Raw genomic sequence first — 17,565 nt, forward strand, 5'->3', positions numbered from 1 at the left:
CCTTTCTCCTCCGAAAAATCATCCCAAAACAACAAAGAAAACAAAAACCAAAAATTTAATTTGAAAAAATTTCTTGGGGCGCCTGGGTGGCTCAGTTGGTTAAGTGTCGCCTACAGTTCAGGTCATGATCTCAGGGTCCTGGGATTGAGCCCCGTGTAGGGCTCCCTGCTCAGTGGGGAGTTTGCTTCTCCCTCCTCCTCTGCCCCCACCCCGCTTGTTTTCTCTCTGTCTCTCAAATAAATAAATAAAATCTTTAAAAAAAAAAGAACAAATGTTCTTGTTTTGAAATAATTATAGATTCATAGGAACTTATAAAAATAGTACAAAGACATCCTGTGTAAACTTCACCAGCTTCCCGCAATGGGAACTATTATCATAACTATAGCAGATTGTCAAAACTGGGAAGTTGATATTGACACATTACAATTAACTAAACTACAGACCTTGCTTGGATTTCACTAGAATTCGCATACATTCCTCTTTCTTTCTTTCTCTGTGCGTGTCTGAGTATACAATTCTGTGACTTTTAAAAAAAATTTTTTTTATTTATTTTAGAGAGAGAGTCCCCATGCTGAGTGGGGAGCCCCATGGGGCCTGATCCCATAACCCCGAGACCATGACCCGAGGCGAAACTAAGACTCGGTCACCCAACCAATTGAACCACCGAGGCGCCCCTGGTTCTGTGACATTTCATCCCTTGAATCACCAGAATCAAAATATGAAACTGTCACCACAAGGGAATCCCTCTCCTACTTCCCTCTTTATAGCCACACCCTCTTCCTTTCCCTAACCCCTGGCAACCACTGATCTGTATACCATCTCCATAATTTTGTCATTTTGAGAATGTCATATAAATGGGATTATCATACATAAAAACTTTGAGATTGGCTTTTTCTACTCAGCATAATGCTCTTGAGATAGATCCAAGTTGTATCAAGTCTCTTTACATTGCTAAGTAGTATTCTATGGCACAAATATTCACAGTTTACTTAATCATTCACCTGTTGAGAGACATTTAGGTTGTTTCCAGCTTGGGGCTATTATATATAAAGCAGCTATGAGCAATTGTGTATAGATTTCTGTACAAACATAAATTTTCATTTCTCTAGGATACATGTCCAGGAATCCATTTACTGGGTTATATGGTAAATGTATGTGTAACTTTTAAAAAAACTGTCAACTTTTCAGAGTGGCTTTATCATTTTATATTCTCACCAGCAATGAATGAGATGTCCAGTTTTTCTGTACCCTGGCCAGCATTTAGCACTATCAGTATTTTTTTTTAAACTGTCTTAATAGATGTATGGTGGTCTCTCATTGTGGTTTTAATTTGCATTTCCCTAATGACTGATGTTGAACATTTTTTCATGGGTTTATTATTCCCCATTAGCATAAATTATTCAAACTTTTATCCATTTTCTGATTGGATTGTTTGTTTTCTTACTGTTGGGTTTAGAGAATTCCTTATATGTTCTGGATATGTGATTTGCAAATATTTTCTACTAGTCAATAGCAAGAACTGGCTTGTTATTTTCACCTTTGTAACATGGCTTTCATCAAACAAAAGTTTTTCATTTTGATGAAAACCAATTTATCTATTTCTTATGGGTCTTAATTCTCATGTTATATCTAAGAATTCTTTTACTTGATCTGGGTCCTGGTTACACAAATGCTCAGTTTATAAAAATTTACGAGTCTATGCACTTTTCTGAATGCATGCTACACTTAAATTGAAAGTAATGCCAAGGGGAGGGGTATGCTTTCAAATATCTGAGAAAAGAATTGTTTTCAACCTCAGATTCTATATCCAAACTATAAGTCAAGTATTAGAGTTGAATAAAGACATTTTTCAGACATACAAACACTCAAGCACTTTACTTCTCAAATACCTTTTAAGGAAGCTACTATGTGCCCTATTAAATCAAAGGAATAGAGGGGCAGCTGGCTGCTCAGTTAGTAGAGCATGTGACTCTGGAAACTGGGGTTGTAAACTCAAGCCCCATGTTGTGTATTGAGATTACCAAAAATAAATAAATAAATAAATAAAATCTTTTTTAAAAATTAAGGGAATAGATAAAAATAAAGAAGGAAAATTGGACCCCTGATGCAGGCAATCTGGAATCTAACACAAGAGAGAGAATCATTGGTATAATGGAGAAGGCAAGTTCCAGGGTGTCAGCCATGTATCTGGTCTAGGGAACAAAGAGCTGAGATAATTTGGGGTGGGGGAGGGGAGAAGAGCAGGATAATGGAGATTTCCAGGAAGGAAATGGAACTAATATATTATCTGATATATTTAGCCAAGTGGAGAAATCACTGGAGGTTGGAAAGATTTAGGCATTAAAAAATATATAAGAAAATGAGTAAAACAAAATAGAAATAAAAATGGGGTGTAAGAGTATGAAATTGTCTACTGTAATAAAAAATCAGTAGGTAATATTTCATTTTCGTGACTTAGAAGATAGCAGAACAATAGTATTATCTAGAGATCTGGAAGAAAATACCAAAAGAAACAATTAAAAGACTGGAAGTGGTTATCTCAGAGAGAAAGGGTGGGGAAGGAAAATGATGACCTTTTTGTTATAAGTTTTTTACCATTATTTGACTTTTTAAAAATATGCAAGTTTGATAAACATTGAAATTAATTAAAAATTAAAATATAGAAATGGTTAGGGCATCTGGCTGGCTTAATTGGTAGAGCATGCAACTCTTGATCTTAGGGTCGTGAGTTTGAGCCCCACATTGGGTGTAGAGATTACTTAAAAATAAAATATTTAGGGGTGCTGGCTGCTTCAGTTGGTCAAGCCTCTGCTTTCAGCTCAGGTCATGGTCCTGGAATCGAGCCCCACATTGAGCTCGCAGCTCAGGAGGGAGTCTGCCTCTCCCTCTCCCTCTGCTCCTCCCCCTGCTTGTGCTCTCTCTCTCTCTCTCGCTCACTCTCTCAAATAAATAAAATCTTAAAAAAAATAAAATCTTTAAAAATATATGTATAGAAATGTTTAAATCAGGACTCCTTTGGGGCATGGGATGGGATGAGGTAGAATGGAAATGTGTATTTTTTAGTACTATTATTACTATTTTTTAATATTAAAGAACAGCAGAGGGGTGTCTGGCTGGCTCAGTTGGTAGAGCACGCGACTCTTGATCTCGGGGTTGTGAGTTCAAACCCCATGGTGGGTGTACTTAAAATCTTTAAAAAATAAAAAACCCCCAGCTTACTTAATACTATTGGAATATTTTCCTGTGTGCCTTTATAACTTTTTAGAACAGGTTAAAAACCAAAAACCAAACCAAAGTTGCTTTGGTACACTGGTCCTCCACAGGGGGTAATCTTGCATTTGGCATCATTTGGAGACATTTTTGGTGTCACAACGGGTGGAGGTGCCACTGGCCTCTAGGGGGTAGCGGTAGGGGCTGCTAGAGTGCGTAGGATCGCACCTGCAATGGCGAGGTACCCAGCCCCAAAGGTCAGTGGTGGTGAGGCCAAGCAACCCTGCCAAGCAGCAGGTTTTATCACAACATTGAAGGTTGTCTTGGTTTTGGTTACTAATATTACATAGTAATTGAAATAAAATACCTAGAGACCAATCTTTAAAGCGATGGTCATACATTAGAAATTGATACACAAAAACACACTTACTTTTCATTTTTTATGGTATGTTTAAGTAATTTTCTTTTGTAAAAGGACTAAACACCCCTTTACAGCCGTACATTTTTTCCCCATGCAATTTAAAAACGTTTATTGAGCCTTCACTCTATATTTTTCTTGTTATGATTGAAATAACTTTGAACTCATTTCTGAGGGAGAAATAGACTCTGACTATTGAACTTGCCTTTTCTCTCTCATGCTTTCTCTCGGGTTTAAATGGTAAAACCCAAGGTCATCCTTCACTTCTGTTCTTTGAATGAAAGCTTGTTTTTCTTTATGGCTGTCTGCAATAGGTTTTTCTAGTTTACAAATAATAGGCAGCTGCCTTGCTTCTGGGATTGTCCTCTGGGAGGCTTTACAGCCTCTCCCAATCTCCTTTCATTTAAGGAGAATCTTCCTTCCCAATTTAATTACGTATGATTTCTCTGCCTCTTTTCTCTTCTGTATTTTTGGGATTCTGTTGTTTGCAGATTAGAATGCTGTACTCTTTTTCTAGTCTAGTGTTATCTCCTGCATCATTGTCAGTGGTTTATGAAATCCATTTATGTTGGGGCTGTGCTGTTCTAATATTTTCTCTCCTTCACTCATGACTGAGTGTCATTTCAGTTGTCCTCCTTGTGGCACCCAAGTACATCTTAAAGTCTTTCATATTTAGCATTCTAAAGGAAATTAGAAAATCCGGAGCTGTTTCTGTTTTAGAGTCTTCATTTACATGATAAACTTCAACGTGTATATTATTCCCTACATCCTTTTTGTGTATGTGTGATGTTTATGGTTTTTCAGTTTATTCTGTGGAAGAAATTGTTGTCAGGTACTTACAGGTATCACATGTCTTTTATTTTTTTTCCTGTACAAAAGTTACAAATGGGTTTTAATATCCTTTCTCTTAATTTTGCTTACTGTTATTGATTCTTTTCTTTATGGTCCTTTTTTGAAAGATTTTATTTATTTATTTGAGAGAGAGAGAGAAAGAGAATGAGCGGGGAGGAGGGGCAGGGAGAGAGGGACAAGCAGACTCCCCGCTGAGCAGGGAGCCTGATGGGGGGCTCAATCCCAGGATCCTGAGATCATGACCTGAGCCTTCTGGTTCTTTTTGAGATTCTTTATTTCAAAAGTTTCATGGTAGCAAGAAAGCAGAGGGTTTAAGAGCTTTGGAACCAGACTTCAGAGTCTGAGTGTGATTCCTGGCTCTACCATAGGGTAGCTACATGACCTTGATTAACCTCTCTGGGCCTGTGTGTAAAGAGAAAACAATAGTTCTTACCTTTAGAGTTGGTGTGAGGATTAAATTAGTTAATATGTGTAAGCTGTATAGAGGAGTGTCTAACCCTATATATGTAAATGCTAGTCATCCTCATGGATTTTTGTAGGTAGGTGTGCACACGCTCTTCGTCTTCCAGCTTTTCCAAAAGGACCAACTAATAAATGAACTGAGCAGCTGAGACTGATCACAGCTCATTAATTAACATAGACACCTGATGTGAGAACCAGTTGCATATTAAGACTTCCATATGAAGACTGCTATTTTCCAAAGCTTAGCATAAAAATTTCATTGAATCACTGTAATTATATGAAATCGTAGAAATATATTTTGAGGTCTCATAGAGTGTTCCAGAGTAAGGATCCAAAAAAACTATATATATATATATATATATATATATATATATATATAAAGGAAAAATTCAGTGGTTAATAAACATGTGAAACTATCTCTAAATTTTTTTACTAATCAAAGTATGTACATTCAAAGAACAATAAGATGACCCGTTCCATATATTACATCACTAAAAATGAAAAGTGATGATAATTGATAATGGAGAAGATGTAGCAAAACACCCTCATGCACTGCTGGTAGAGTGTAACTGTAAACTTTGCTTCTAAAGTAATGTGTGGGGGCACCTCGATGTCTCAGTCGGTTAAGCATCTGCCTTTGGCTCAAGTCATGATCCCAGGGTCCTGGGATCGAGCCCTGCATCAGGCTCCTTGCTCAGAGAAGAGTCTGCTGCTCCCTCTCCCACCCCCCTGCTTGTGTTCCTGTTCTCACTCTCTCTCTCTGTCAAATAAATAAACAAAATCTTTAAGAAAAATTTAAAAAGTAATGTGTATAAAACAACTTAAAAATGTTCATACTCTTGATTAATAATTCCATATCTAGAAATTTACTCTGAAGAAATAATACAAAATTGGGGTATTCGTTGCAAGGATGTTCATAGCAATATGTGTAATAATGAAGAATTAAAAACTGCCTAATAAGCATTATGGGCTTATATGGTAAGACTCATGGGGTTAACTAAACATTGTTATGACCCTCTGATAGATATTTGTTGAGGGAAAGAATTTACAATTACATTAAAATAATGTTTACTTAGTAAATTGCTATGTAATTTGTACTTGTCTTCAGTGAAAAAGCTGGATAAAACAATGTATGATGCAACTATATTTTATAAATACTTTGGAAAAAGACTAAGGAAATATTATTTCTATGTTAACAGTGTTTGCTTTTTATTTGTACGATGATAGTTTTTTTCTATTGCATTTTTAAAGATTTTTTTTTAAAGATTTTTATTTATTTATTTGACAGAGAGAGAGATAGCGAGAGCAGGAACACAAGCAGGGGGAGTGGGAGAGGGAGAAGCAGGCTTCCCGCTGAGCAGGGAGCCCGATGTGGGACTCGATCCCAGGACCCTGGGATCATGACCTGAGCTGAAGGCAGACGCTTAACGACTGAGCCACCCAGGCGCCCAAAGATTTTTTTTTTTATTTCTATATATTCTAAAAAGAGTTCCCTGCTCCCCCTTTGTAAATGAATGGGGAGGAGAAGCAATTTGCCACATAGTGGTAGAATTTTTGAAATGCAGAGAAGAGCAAGCAGTGAAATTCACTACCGTCTAGTATCAGGGTGAACCCACCCAGGTCTCTTATTTGCCATTGACAACCGGGATAGTCTGAGACAGGGTACCTAACCTTTGCCAGGAGATAGAAAATGCTTTAAAAGCAGGTACTGCAGGGGTGCTTGGGTGACTCAGGCATTAAGTGTCTGCCTTTGGCTCAGGTTATGATCCCAGGGTCCTGGGATCAAGCCCCACATCAGGTTCCCTGCTCAGCAGGGAGCCTGCTTCTCCCTCTCCCACTCCCCTCTGCTTGTGTTCCCTCTCTTGCTGTGTCTCTGTCAAATAAATAAATAAAATCTTAAAAAAAAAAAAGGTACTGCTGCGTAATAGGTATGACTATGAAGTTATTATGATTCAATACCTAAAACATTTTAATGGCAGTGTAAATAAAGGACTTTACTTTTAGTATTTTCTGTGGTAGTTAAAATGAACAAAGTGGGAAAGATTCCCAAGCTCGACTGGGAATGAATGAATGACATATCAGAGGCTTTGTGATAGCCTGCCCACCTGTGTGACAGGCATCTGTGTTTAGGGCAAAGACTTTTTATCCAACAGTTCCCTTAAATAGGTAGCTCACCCAGATAATAGAAACCAGAGAGCTAATTGTAACTTACTGGTTATGAGGTGATATTTTAACTACTACTTGCATCTATCACTGTTCTAGACATTAAATAGGGCAAAATCACTGGCAGCAACAACTCCTAAGGAAGGACCCTATCGACAGCAATGAATTCTAATAAGAAAACACTTCTTATTTAGGGAGTTAGGATTACTTTTCATAAATCGAGTTGGCTTTCAACCATCGTTCTTAGCATAATGATTACTTTCTAGAAAGGAGGTTTTTCCTTCCTTGAGAGGTTGCATGCCATGATTAGATCAGAAAGCTGTCATAGTGAAAACTTTAATCAGCTTTGCTGCCTCCTTTCAGTCTAGAGATATCTGTAGCTTCCATATGGGGCAGGGATTTCCATCCTCACTAAATGTAAATGATGCCCCAGGGAGGCATTATGGAAAAAATCATGTTCCTTTGGGGCTGTTCACTGCTGTGGCCAAAGGATTCTTTCCAGTTTCCCACCCAGATGGAATTTGTGGCAGCTTAGCAGCCTGGATGCTGATGTGATAAAAAGTATAAGATATTGAATTTCTATGTGTCTATGTGATTTCAGCTTTGATCTTCATTTTTGATTGTGCAATTAATCATGTCCACGTCTGTCTGAGCCTGGTGCTCTAGGAGGAGATACTTTTCCCATTATTTTAGTCCTAAATACATTCTCCAATTTAAAAGGAATCCACAGTGTGAAACTTTAGCTTAGAAAAATCTATATTCATTCTGTCAACAAAGTAGTACATTGAATAACTGAGTTGCTATTTCATGATATTGCAGGAGTTTGACCAGGATGAGGACTGCAGTCATTCCATATTGGTTAGTGAAGGAGGAGATCCAAGTGGTGATGGACAAGATTGGCAACCCAGGACAGAAGGTATCTGGCTTCTGTCCTTGATGTGTTCACAAAGATAACACTGATTATTTGGCTCCCCCCCACCCCCCCACCCCAATTTCAATAGTGCTCGGTAGAGAACTTTAAAAACACAGAAAAGCACAAAGGTCAAGAAAACACGCTCACAGTCCTATTCTTTGGTCCTTTTCTCAGTCAGAGTCTTGGCCACTTGCCGGTCAAAATGGCCATCTCTCTTATGTCTCTCTCTTGACTCACTCCACTCCAGCTCAGCCGGCCATCCTCTCCCCCTTTCCTTTTTGTCTGATAACATCTCTCCCCCCATTTCTTTCCTCTCAGAATCTTCCGTCAGCTTCAGGGATCTGTTTTCTTCCAGAACCAAGCATTTCTCCATCAGCTGTTATCCCAGAGCTTCTCTCTTCAGAAAAAGATGGGGGGCTGAACAAGGCACTAAAGCCCCAAGTCTCAGTCTTTTGTTCCGTGAGGACATAAGTCTGGAATTTTCCAGAACAACACCCATTCCAAATATGTTATCTTGTCATTTGCCTGAGTGGCTTTGCATTTAATAGACCACAAGGTATTTGCAGATTCTCACTTTCAGAAAATAGTCTCCACAGCGATCCCAATGATCTGCTCACCTACAAATTTATTAAATTAAATGTTTATTCACACTGCTACTGTTTCTCTTCGGCAATTTTCTGGCTTCCATTTCTAACTCTCCAGGGAGGCTGTCCTCTTGGATTCTTTTCTCTGCAACCCAGTGAACCTCCCCAAACGCTGCAGCGCTGTCCCAACCACCCTCTCCTTTGGCCCATTATGCGATGCTGCCCTCTCCTGGGGAGCTCCTGCCTGTCTCAAACTCACTTGGACTCTCCTTTCTCCAGGCTGAGGGCGGAGAATAATTTAGTAACATTTGATATAATGAACACCATGAAACCTCAAAAACCTAATTAAAATGAAAAAATCGGGCGCCTGGGTGGCTCAGTTGGTTAAGCGACTGCCCTCGGCTCAGGTCATGATCCTGGAGTCCTGGGATCGAGTCCCGCGTCGGGCTCCCTGCTCGGCGGGGAGCCTGCTTCTGCCTCTGACCCTCCTCCCTCTCATGCTGTCTCTCATTCTCTCTGTCTCAAATAAATAAATAAAATCTTTAAAAAAAAAAAAATGAAAAAATCCTGGCCCTCTCCCAAACACCCCTTGTGGTCTGACTTTGACTTTCGAACACTTCAAAGCAGAGTTCTCAGAACAATTGTGTCCCAAGTACCCTCCAGGAGGCTAGATAATTTGCTTATTCTACTCAATTTGGAGATGACTTGCCATTTGAGGTGCAGTTAATTCTTTTGAAATAATTTATAATTTTTATAATTTTAAAATACACCGACTTTTCTTATAGGAGCCATAATACATGGGTAGGTAACCTCCCCGCTAAGCTCTTGCTTAAAATTTGAACTTTTATAAGGGGTTCCAAATTTGAAAGAAGCAGTTATGTTTCTGATACATTTTCTTCTCATAGTTATTAGTCTATAGTAGTTACTCTTTTAAGTCGTAAGTCTGAAATAACAACGTTTGGGGCACTACTGTGCGTTGTATTCATCTTAAGTTATCAGTATATCTCTTTAACCCCCATTTATGTGTTCCTAACATACTCGAGGCTGTTGATGTTTAAGTGCTGGAACACCTTACACTTTCTGTATATGCCATATGAGTATCCTGATGTAGATATACACATTTAATCATTTAGTTTATCTCTGCGTGTTCACTGTATTCTATTCAAAAGGGAGCATCATTAAAATATATATAAACTCTATAATGTTTAGATCACACCCACAGACTTTAACAGCTAAATATTCCTGCAGCATGCATTGGCTTAATTATAGGCTTTTATAGATGGTAATTTATAAAATACAATTTATGGCTCCCCTAAAAAAAAATCCCTCATCCTTTTCCTTAGTATAAAAATCTTGCACTCATCAATCAGCTACGTTCCTAGAACGATTATCAGATGCAAACCTTGAAGACTACATTGAGCATGGAAAATCACTCTCTTCATAAATGGAATAAGAACTTACTTCCTAAAATTACTGGGCTTAAATTTTTTTTTTTAAGATTTTATTTATTTATTTAACAGAGAGCGACACAGCGAGAGAGGGAACACAAACAGGGGGAGTGGGAGAGGGAGAAGCAGGCTTCCCGCGGAGCAGGGAGCCTGATGCGGGGCTGATCCCAGGACCCTGGGATCATGACCTGAGCCGAAGGCAGACACTTAACGACTGAGCCACCCAGGCACCCCTGGGCTTAAAATTTTTTTAATGCAGTGTATCCATCAGGATTCTTAGTTGCAGATAACAGAATCTACTTTTAATTGAGTTAGCAGTGAAGGAAGTTTTTAAAAAATATTAGAAAGTTCACAGACCATTGAAAAGCCAAAGGAGAAGAACAGACTCTAGGTTCGATGTCAGGAAGAATTCTTGTAACCACATCTCAAAACTGGCTACTCACCTCCACATCACGCTGCTCTGCCACAACCAGGAAGTTGCTCCCATATCATTCTTGGAAACTCATCCATCTGCTAACAAGCACATCAGCAAAAACAATGACGGCATCTTAAATTTTTTCATAACTCATGTGAATCTGTCTCTCAAGTTGGCTTTCTGAACTCTAGTGGCAAAGGAGACAGGAAAATGTAGTTTAAAAAAAAAAATCTGTGTTGAGATTCATGATTTAGGAAATTATAAAAATGTGGAAAAGGTGTCAAAATATTTTGAACTTCAATGCCCATCAATGTAAACAGAACAAGCAGAAAACACAGGAAAGAAAGACGCTTCTGGAGACAATAATTTTTCATCACTGAATGAATTAGACTCGGCCAATTTTCAGTTTTCATTTTAATAATGGCTGAACATTAGCAATTTAATGATCATTTTCCCACTTTGAATATCAGTTTCACTTCTTTTGTGAAATTACATTTCTGGCTGTATTTAAATGTTGCCTCTTAGTTTCTCCCTGCAGTAACATTTTCTGGTGGGGTTACCTTACCTCTTCTTAAGTGGAAGGATACACAGGAGCAAGTGTTTTACTTCTACATGTGACAATGCATCTTTTCTGGCCCACTGGGTAGGTTCAGAGGCTCCCACAACCATTCATGCTATTCGAGAGACAAAACGGAGAACATTTGTATGTTCCCAGCTGATTTCAGAGTCAGTACATTCTATAATTTTTCCCCCCCTATTTGGGATCAACAATTAGGATGGGGCCATTAGTTCTTAACAATTTCCACAAAGGTAGGTATTTCTTATTCTTGCTTATTCTATCTTTGTTTCTTGGTTTGAAAAAAGAAATCAACCAATTAACAAACTAGTGAACACATTAAATTTGCTTAAAAACATTCTGGGTTTATGAGTTCTCAATAACTGTAAAAGTAGTCATTCTTAAGAACATGTTCACATGAATACACTCTGCACAGTTTTCGAACTTCCACAGCAAAGCACTAATTGCACTTAGCCTTTGTAGAGAATAGCCTTTTCACTGATGGTTTAGTTATTAGGAATGCATGCTGTATGGTTTTTCTTACTTTAACGTGTCAGCTAGGTTTTGCACTCAGAGATGACTACAAAAATGTTATGAAAGACATCCATATCCCTTCCAAGTATGAGAGTGGCCCTGAGCATGTCACACAACCTCGTGGTTACCAGTTTGTCTATAACATGAAGGGCTTGCATCCGATGAGCTCTAAGTTCCTTCTGGCTCTGTAATTCCAAGCCTCTCATTTTGTGCTGATAAATAGTGTGGTGGTAGGATCTTTGAAAAATTTTTAAGAATATATTGACCATCCAAGGGAAAACCTCATTTTTAGAGAAGTGCTCGTTGCTATTTTATTAGAAAACATGCACTCATGTCGTCATATTTGGAAAACATCAGGAAAACCAAATTATTATTATTATTATTATTATTCAGTAACTTTCCCAAGGTCATCCATGAAGAACAGAGGAGGGATGTAGGTCCAGATCAGTCTGATTCATACCTTCCTTTAATCTTCTCTGCTCTACTTCTTTCCTAGCATTCCATCAATGGGGCTGATTAAAACCACAGCTCCTCTAGACATAGGGAGACTCACTAAATGGTCCTGAGAAATACACAGATAGGACTGAATCCTGGGACAAGCACTGGGTTGTTCTAGAAGGATACGCCTCTGTGTTCCCACAACACCATTTGTACACTTCTATCACAGTGTTTAACTTGATACACTCTTGGCTTTCTTATTTGCTGTCTTTACACAGTTGCACCTTGTTTATTTCTGTATCTTCAGCATAAAAAGTTAGGCTTGGCATCTACTTAACAAAAGTTTGTTGAATGGAAAAACATGAATACATGGACAACCCTTAAAGTAGCATGGTTCACACTAGTTTTTTAATATAAATTTAACATGTTATATTGTAAGCAAGCATTGATTCTGCAAGTTGGAACTTTCTGTCTTAAGGGTTATACTGGAAATCATTCCATGGAATCAGATAGGATTTGACCAAAATTCATACACAAGTGAGTTCCTAGGGGGCAAGGAAAATGATCTCATTTAAAGTTCACAATGGTTGTGTGAAGTCGGTGTCATTAGTTGCACTTTACAGAAGGAGGCCTTGTTTTCTCCATCCAGGGAGAAAGCATTGCTCATCTTAAAACTTTATTTTATACCTGGAAAGTTTTGTTACGTACTTTTTTTGCTCATGCATCTGTCATTTTTATGTCTTCTTTGGAGAAATGTCTGCTCATGTCTTCTGCCTATTTTTTATTTATTTTTATTTTTTAAAAAAGATTTTATTTATTTATTTGACAGAGAGAGACACAGCAAGAGAGGGAACACAAGCAGGGGGAGTGGGAGAGGGAGAAGCAGGCTTCCCGCGGAGCAGGGAGCCGGATGCGGGGCTTGATCCCAGGACCCTGAGATCATGACCTGAGCTGAAGGCAGATGCTTTTTTTTTTTTTTAAATTTTATTATGTTACGTGAGTCATCATACAATACATTAGTTTTTGATGTAGTGATCCACGATCCATTGTTTACGTATAACACCCAGTGCTCCATGCAGTACCTGCCCTCCTTAATACCCATCACCGGGCTAACCGATCCCCCCTCCCCCCTCCCCTCTAAAACCCTGTTTGTTTCTCAGGTCCATAGTCTCTCATGGTTCATCTCTCCCTCCAATTCCGCCCCCCCCCCACCATTTTTCCCTTCCTTCTCCTAATGTCCTCCATGTTATTCCTTATGTTCCACAAATAAGTGAAACCATATGATAATTGACTTTCTCTGCTTGACTTATTTCACTTAGCATAATCTCCTCCAGTCCCATCCATGTTGATGTAAAAGTTGGGTATTCATCTTTTCTGATGGCTGAGTAATATTCCATTGTATATATGGACCACATCTTCTTTATCCCTTCATCTGTTGAAGGGCATCTCGGCTCTTTCCACAGTTTGGCTATTGCAGACATTGCTGCTATGAACATTGGGGTGCATATGGCCCCCGAAGGCAGATGCTTAACCGACTGAGCCACCCAGGCGCCCATTCTGCCCATTTTTTAATTGGATTATTTGCTTTTTGGTGTTGAGTTGTATAAGTTCTTTATATATTTCGGATACTAACCCTTTATCAGATATGTCATTTGCAAATACTTTTTCATTCACTAGGTTGTCTTTTAGTTTTGTTGATCGTTACCTTTGCTATGCAGAGCTTTTTGTTTTGGTGTAATCCCAATAGTTTATTTTTGCTTTTGTTTCCTTTGCCTCAGGAGACCTATCTAGAAAAATGTTGTTATGGCAACATGATATTACCACCTGTGCTCTCTTCTAGGTTTTTTTTTTATGGTTTCAGGTTTCATATTTAGGTCCTTAATACATTTTTATGTATGGTGTAAGAAAGTGGTCCACTTTTTCATTCTTTTGCATGTAGCTGTTGAGTTTTCCCAACACCATTTGTTGAAGAGACTGTCTTTTCCCCATTGCACGCTCTTGCCTCCTTTGTCATAGGTTAATTGACCATATAATCGTAGGTTTATTTTTGGGCTTTCTAGTCTATTCCACATTCTGTAATTATTAAAAACAGATTAGCTAAATAATCAGAAGTAAAATACTCAGTTCCCGGTTGCCACTGGAATTCATTACTTTCTTCTTTTTATTACCGTCATGTGTTTCTATAGGTGTTGAGATTATTGTTACTTTTCCAAGAGATGTCAGTTATCCCCAAGAAATGAGCCAAGAAGATTTACAAGAAAACAAGTAAGGAATTTTCTTTGAAAGGTTAGACTGAAATTTAAGTATGAAGTGATACTTGTGTGATTCACCCTCCAAAAAACACTCTAAAGCAGGGGTTGTAATAAATATTATTGTGGCAGGAGCTAGATAATACACATTTTAGTCTTTATGGGTCATATGGTTTCTGTTGCAATGATTCAGCTCTGCAGTAGTAGTTTCAAGGCAGTCATAGACAATATGAAAACAAATAGGTATGGCTGTGATCCAATAAAATTGCAAAAACAGACTGAAGGCTGGCTTTGGCCCCTAGGTCAGAGTTTGCTGACACCCTACAGCAGTGCCACTTAATATGTGATTCTGTGGTCCTTCTGTGACCAGTCCATGATGAAGTCAGGACAGAACGTGAAAATGTAAACACTTAAAAAGTTGTATTACAATTTGACCAAGTAATTTTAGGTTCACTGATCTGATAATGAAAAAACTGGGATTTGTTTTCATGGTTTTGATTTTTTGCTTTATTCTGATACTAATTCACTTTTATTATAAAAGTGCTACAAAAGTTTCATTCCACAATGGATTGGAAAATTTAAAAACCGGTCCTTTCCCGAAGATAGTTCGAGAAGTCCTGGGCTGGTTAATGCCTTTAGAGAAGGAAAAGAATGCATCCCCTGTGCCTGCACTTTGCCCCTCTGATTTCTCTGCTCGAGGAAATAGGGACTGGGGAAACTATAGTGTGGGGTGCAGAAGGCAGACGATGTGGGGTGTGAGTCAGAGGGTGGAGAGGGCTTGTCCTTTCAAGAATACAGCTCTTCCACTCAGCAGCTCCACTTGGAAATAGTTCTCCAACTCTCTGGTGATGTCAGGCTGGACTGAGAAGTGGAGATCCAGAAGACATGTGGAATGAGTTTTGAATGAAACTGTGTCCTCCTCCCTTTCAGTCAGATAACCGCAGTGCATCGAGAATGGGCACGAGCACATGCTGTTTCTCTCCCAAATGAAATCGAGATGGTGGACTTCAGGACAAAGACGCTGACCATGGGGCCTTTGCTTCTGAAGAAAGAGGAAAGTTCCAAGGAGCTCTGTGATGAGAATGTGGGCTTTTTCTTACCAAGACCTTGCTTAGAACCAAACATTTCCACATCAGTAGCCAGAGAAGATGTTCCTCACTTTCGGAAGGGGCAACAAAGAAAATCTGAAGGTGAGTTCACTTAATTACAGTGATCCCTTTATTCTTCTGCCAACAAATTATCTATCTCTCATCTATCATCTATCTATCTATCATCTTTTTTTTTTTTAAAGATTTTTATTTATTTATTTGACAGAGAGAGAGAGATAGCGAGAGCAGGAACACAAGCAGGGGGAGTGGGAGAGCGAGAAGTAGGCTTCCTGCCGAGCAGGGAGCCCGACGCGGGGCTCGATCCCAGGACCCTGAGATCATGACCCGAGCCGAAGGCAGACACTTAACGACTGAGCCACCCAGGCGCCCCAGTCATCTTTTTCTTGAATGTATGAAAAATCTTTACCGTGAACTCATATCTAGTTGATGTTTACCTGTGGGAATCTTGGGGGCTTACACGGAGGATGCCTTCCTCCAAGATTTGAGTTTGCCACTCTGTCTAGCCCAAGACTTATTTACCAGAGAGCACACTGGTGCCAGCATTTTCCCTTAGGACAATGCTGTCTTTGATATTTGCTTGCCACTGTCCTAAACCAATTGGCCTAAACCTCCAGGGACAAACCTGTAGCCCAACAAGGTGCATTTACTGGCTTACTGCAATAAGATCGCATAGCAGAGAAACTGTTAGGGTAGGGTTTTTCATAGGGTGCATTTCCAGTAGCTTCCTGAGAAAAGGTGCATAAAGTATATTAATGACAGTTTTTCACTGTCTCTGTTTCTTTTGAACTCTGTTCTTTCCATTTGTCTTGTTCTCTGTATTTTCACATTAGTGGCTTTTCTCACATATCCGTTGTTCCTTGACTATCTGTTTGTATTTCTTGGCACTAACAAGTGCTGGGTGCGCCAGGGAGTGTGTTGAATGGGCAGAGAGAGACCTAGATGGTTGAGTGAGGGATTCCCCAAGTGTCAGTGTGCACAGATAGCCTTTTGTCTTGGTCAGTTCTTCCTGGACAGGGATAACCAAGCCCCTGACGATGGGTTGAAAGGCTGGGACTCACCTGTCAGTGTGTAGGCTTTCCCTTAATCCTTTTATTTTCACTCCAGCACCTTGTTTCTGCTCTCAGCTATACCTAGCTCCTTAGTATCTTTGTCCCAAACTCTCCAGAAAGTAAACTTCCAGCCATCTGCCAGGAACAGAGAAGAGTAACTCCTGATGAGTGGGGCAGGACAGGGAATCTGGAAACTACTTCTTCCGCAGACTTACAAGCAACCCCTTGTTTCATCCTCACCTTCGGAGGTAACCAGTGTCTTCAATTCCTGCTCCTTTCTGGAGTTCTTATTACTTATTGAGTTCTCCCCCTGCAGGCACTGAGCAGAACAGAGGACCACTCAATATTCATCCATTAAGTTTTCACCATGTAAAATTTTGTTGACTTGGCTCATCTGCTGTCTTGTTCCTCTGGGCTTTTGTTGTTGTTGCTGTGCTTGTTTACTCCTTTTTAATTTCCTTTACTATCATTATAGTGAGAAATTTGTGGAATGGAGAAAAGTGGGCGCATTTGATCTTTTAACTGGAATTCTATACACATGTAAAAGGCCTTCAACATATATTGCCAAGATACCGACCAGCAAGATCTCACCTCTACATTCTCACCAGAAGTGTTTGAGTGTTTTTCTACCTCATGTCGTGCCTTCCCAACACTGGATAATATTTATGCACATATTTAAAATAGGTTTAGAAAGGTTTTTTTCTTTTTTTTAAATCAGGAGGTTATACATATGCACCCAATTATACATTATATTCTGTTGTATTTCTGGTATTAACTTGTAGCATCCTCTTAACAGGGAAACCTCAGCCTCTACAATATGACCTCTTAGAGGGTAAGGATTTTGTCTTTGTTGTTCACAAGGATATTGCCATCTTCTGGGATGGTATCAGTCACTCATCAGGCACCTCAATAATTATTTGTCAAGGGGTGCCTGGGAAACAGACATTTATTTCCTCAGGAGCTGTTTGCTTACATTCCAGGATAATAAAACCCAGAGATACATTTCCCCTTTCTCCTGGAGACATTTGCTTACATTTCATAGTAAAGGTCTCTCTTTCTTGGGAGAGAAAGATGGGTCGAAGTACCAATCAATCTGAGTCTCATAATCTCAGGGTTCACTTCTGTGGTGCTTCTCCACATGTAAACATGGTGCTCACTGTGTTGC

General features: G+C 39.2%; 1 protein-coding gene across 1 annotated transcript in view; it reads left to right on the forward strand.

Moving 5' to 3' along the window:
* The window catches only part of MAP3K19 (mitogen-activated protein kinase kinase kinase 19), a 64,997-nt gene that overhangs the window by 30,222 nt on the left and 17,210 nt on the right, over positions 1-17,565 (forward strand). Inside the window, exons 7-9 of the mRNA XM_035006545.1 lie at positions 7,925-8,021; positions 14,180-14,258; positions 15,173-15,432. Of these exons, the coding sequence (XP_034862436.1) occupies positions 7,925-8,021; positions 14,180-14,258; positions 15,173-15,432 (436 nt within the window). The remainder of the gene's footprint in view (positions 1-7,924; positions 8,022-14,179; positions 14,259-15,172; positions 15,433-17,565) is intronic.

The sequence above is a fragment of the Mirounga leonina genome, unplaced genomic scaffold (genome assembly GCF_011800145.1).
Source record: "Mirounga leonina isolate KUSES-001 unplaced genomic scaffold, KU_Mleo_1.0 Mir_151, whole genome shotgun sequence".
NCBI classification, from domain to species: domain Eukaryota; kingdom Metazoa; phylum Chordata; class Mammalia; order Carnivora; family Phocidae; genus Mirounga; species Mirounga leonina.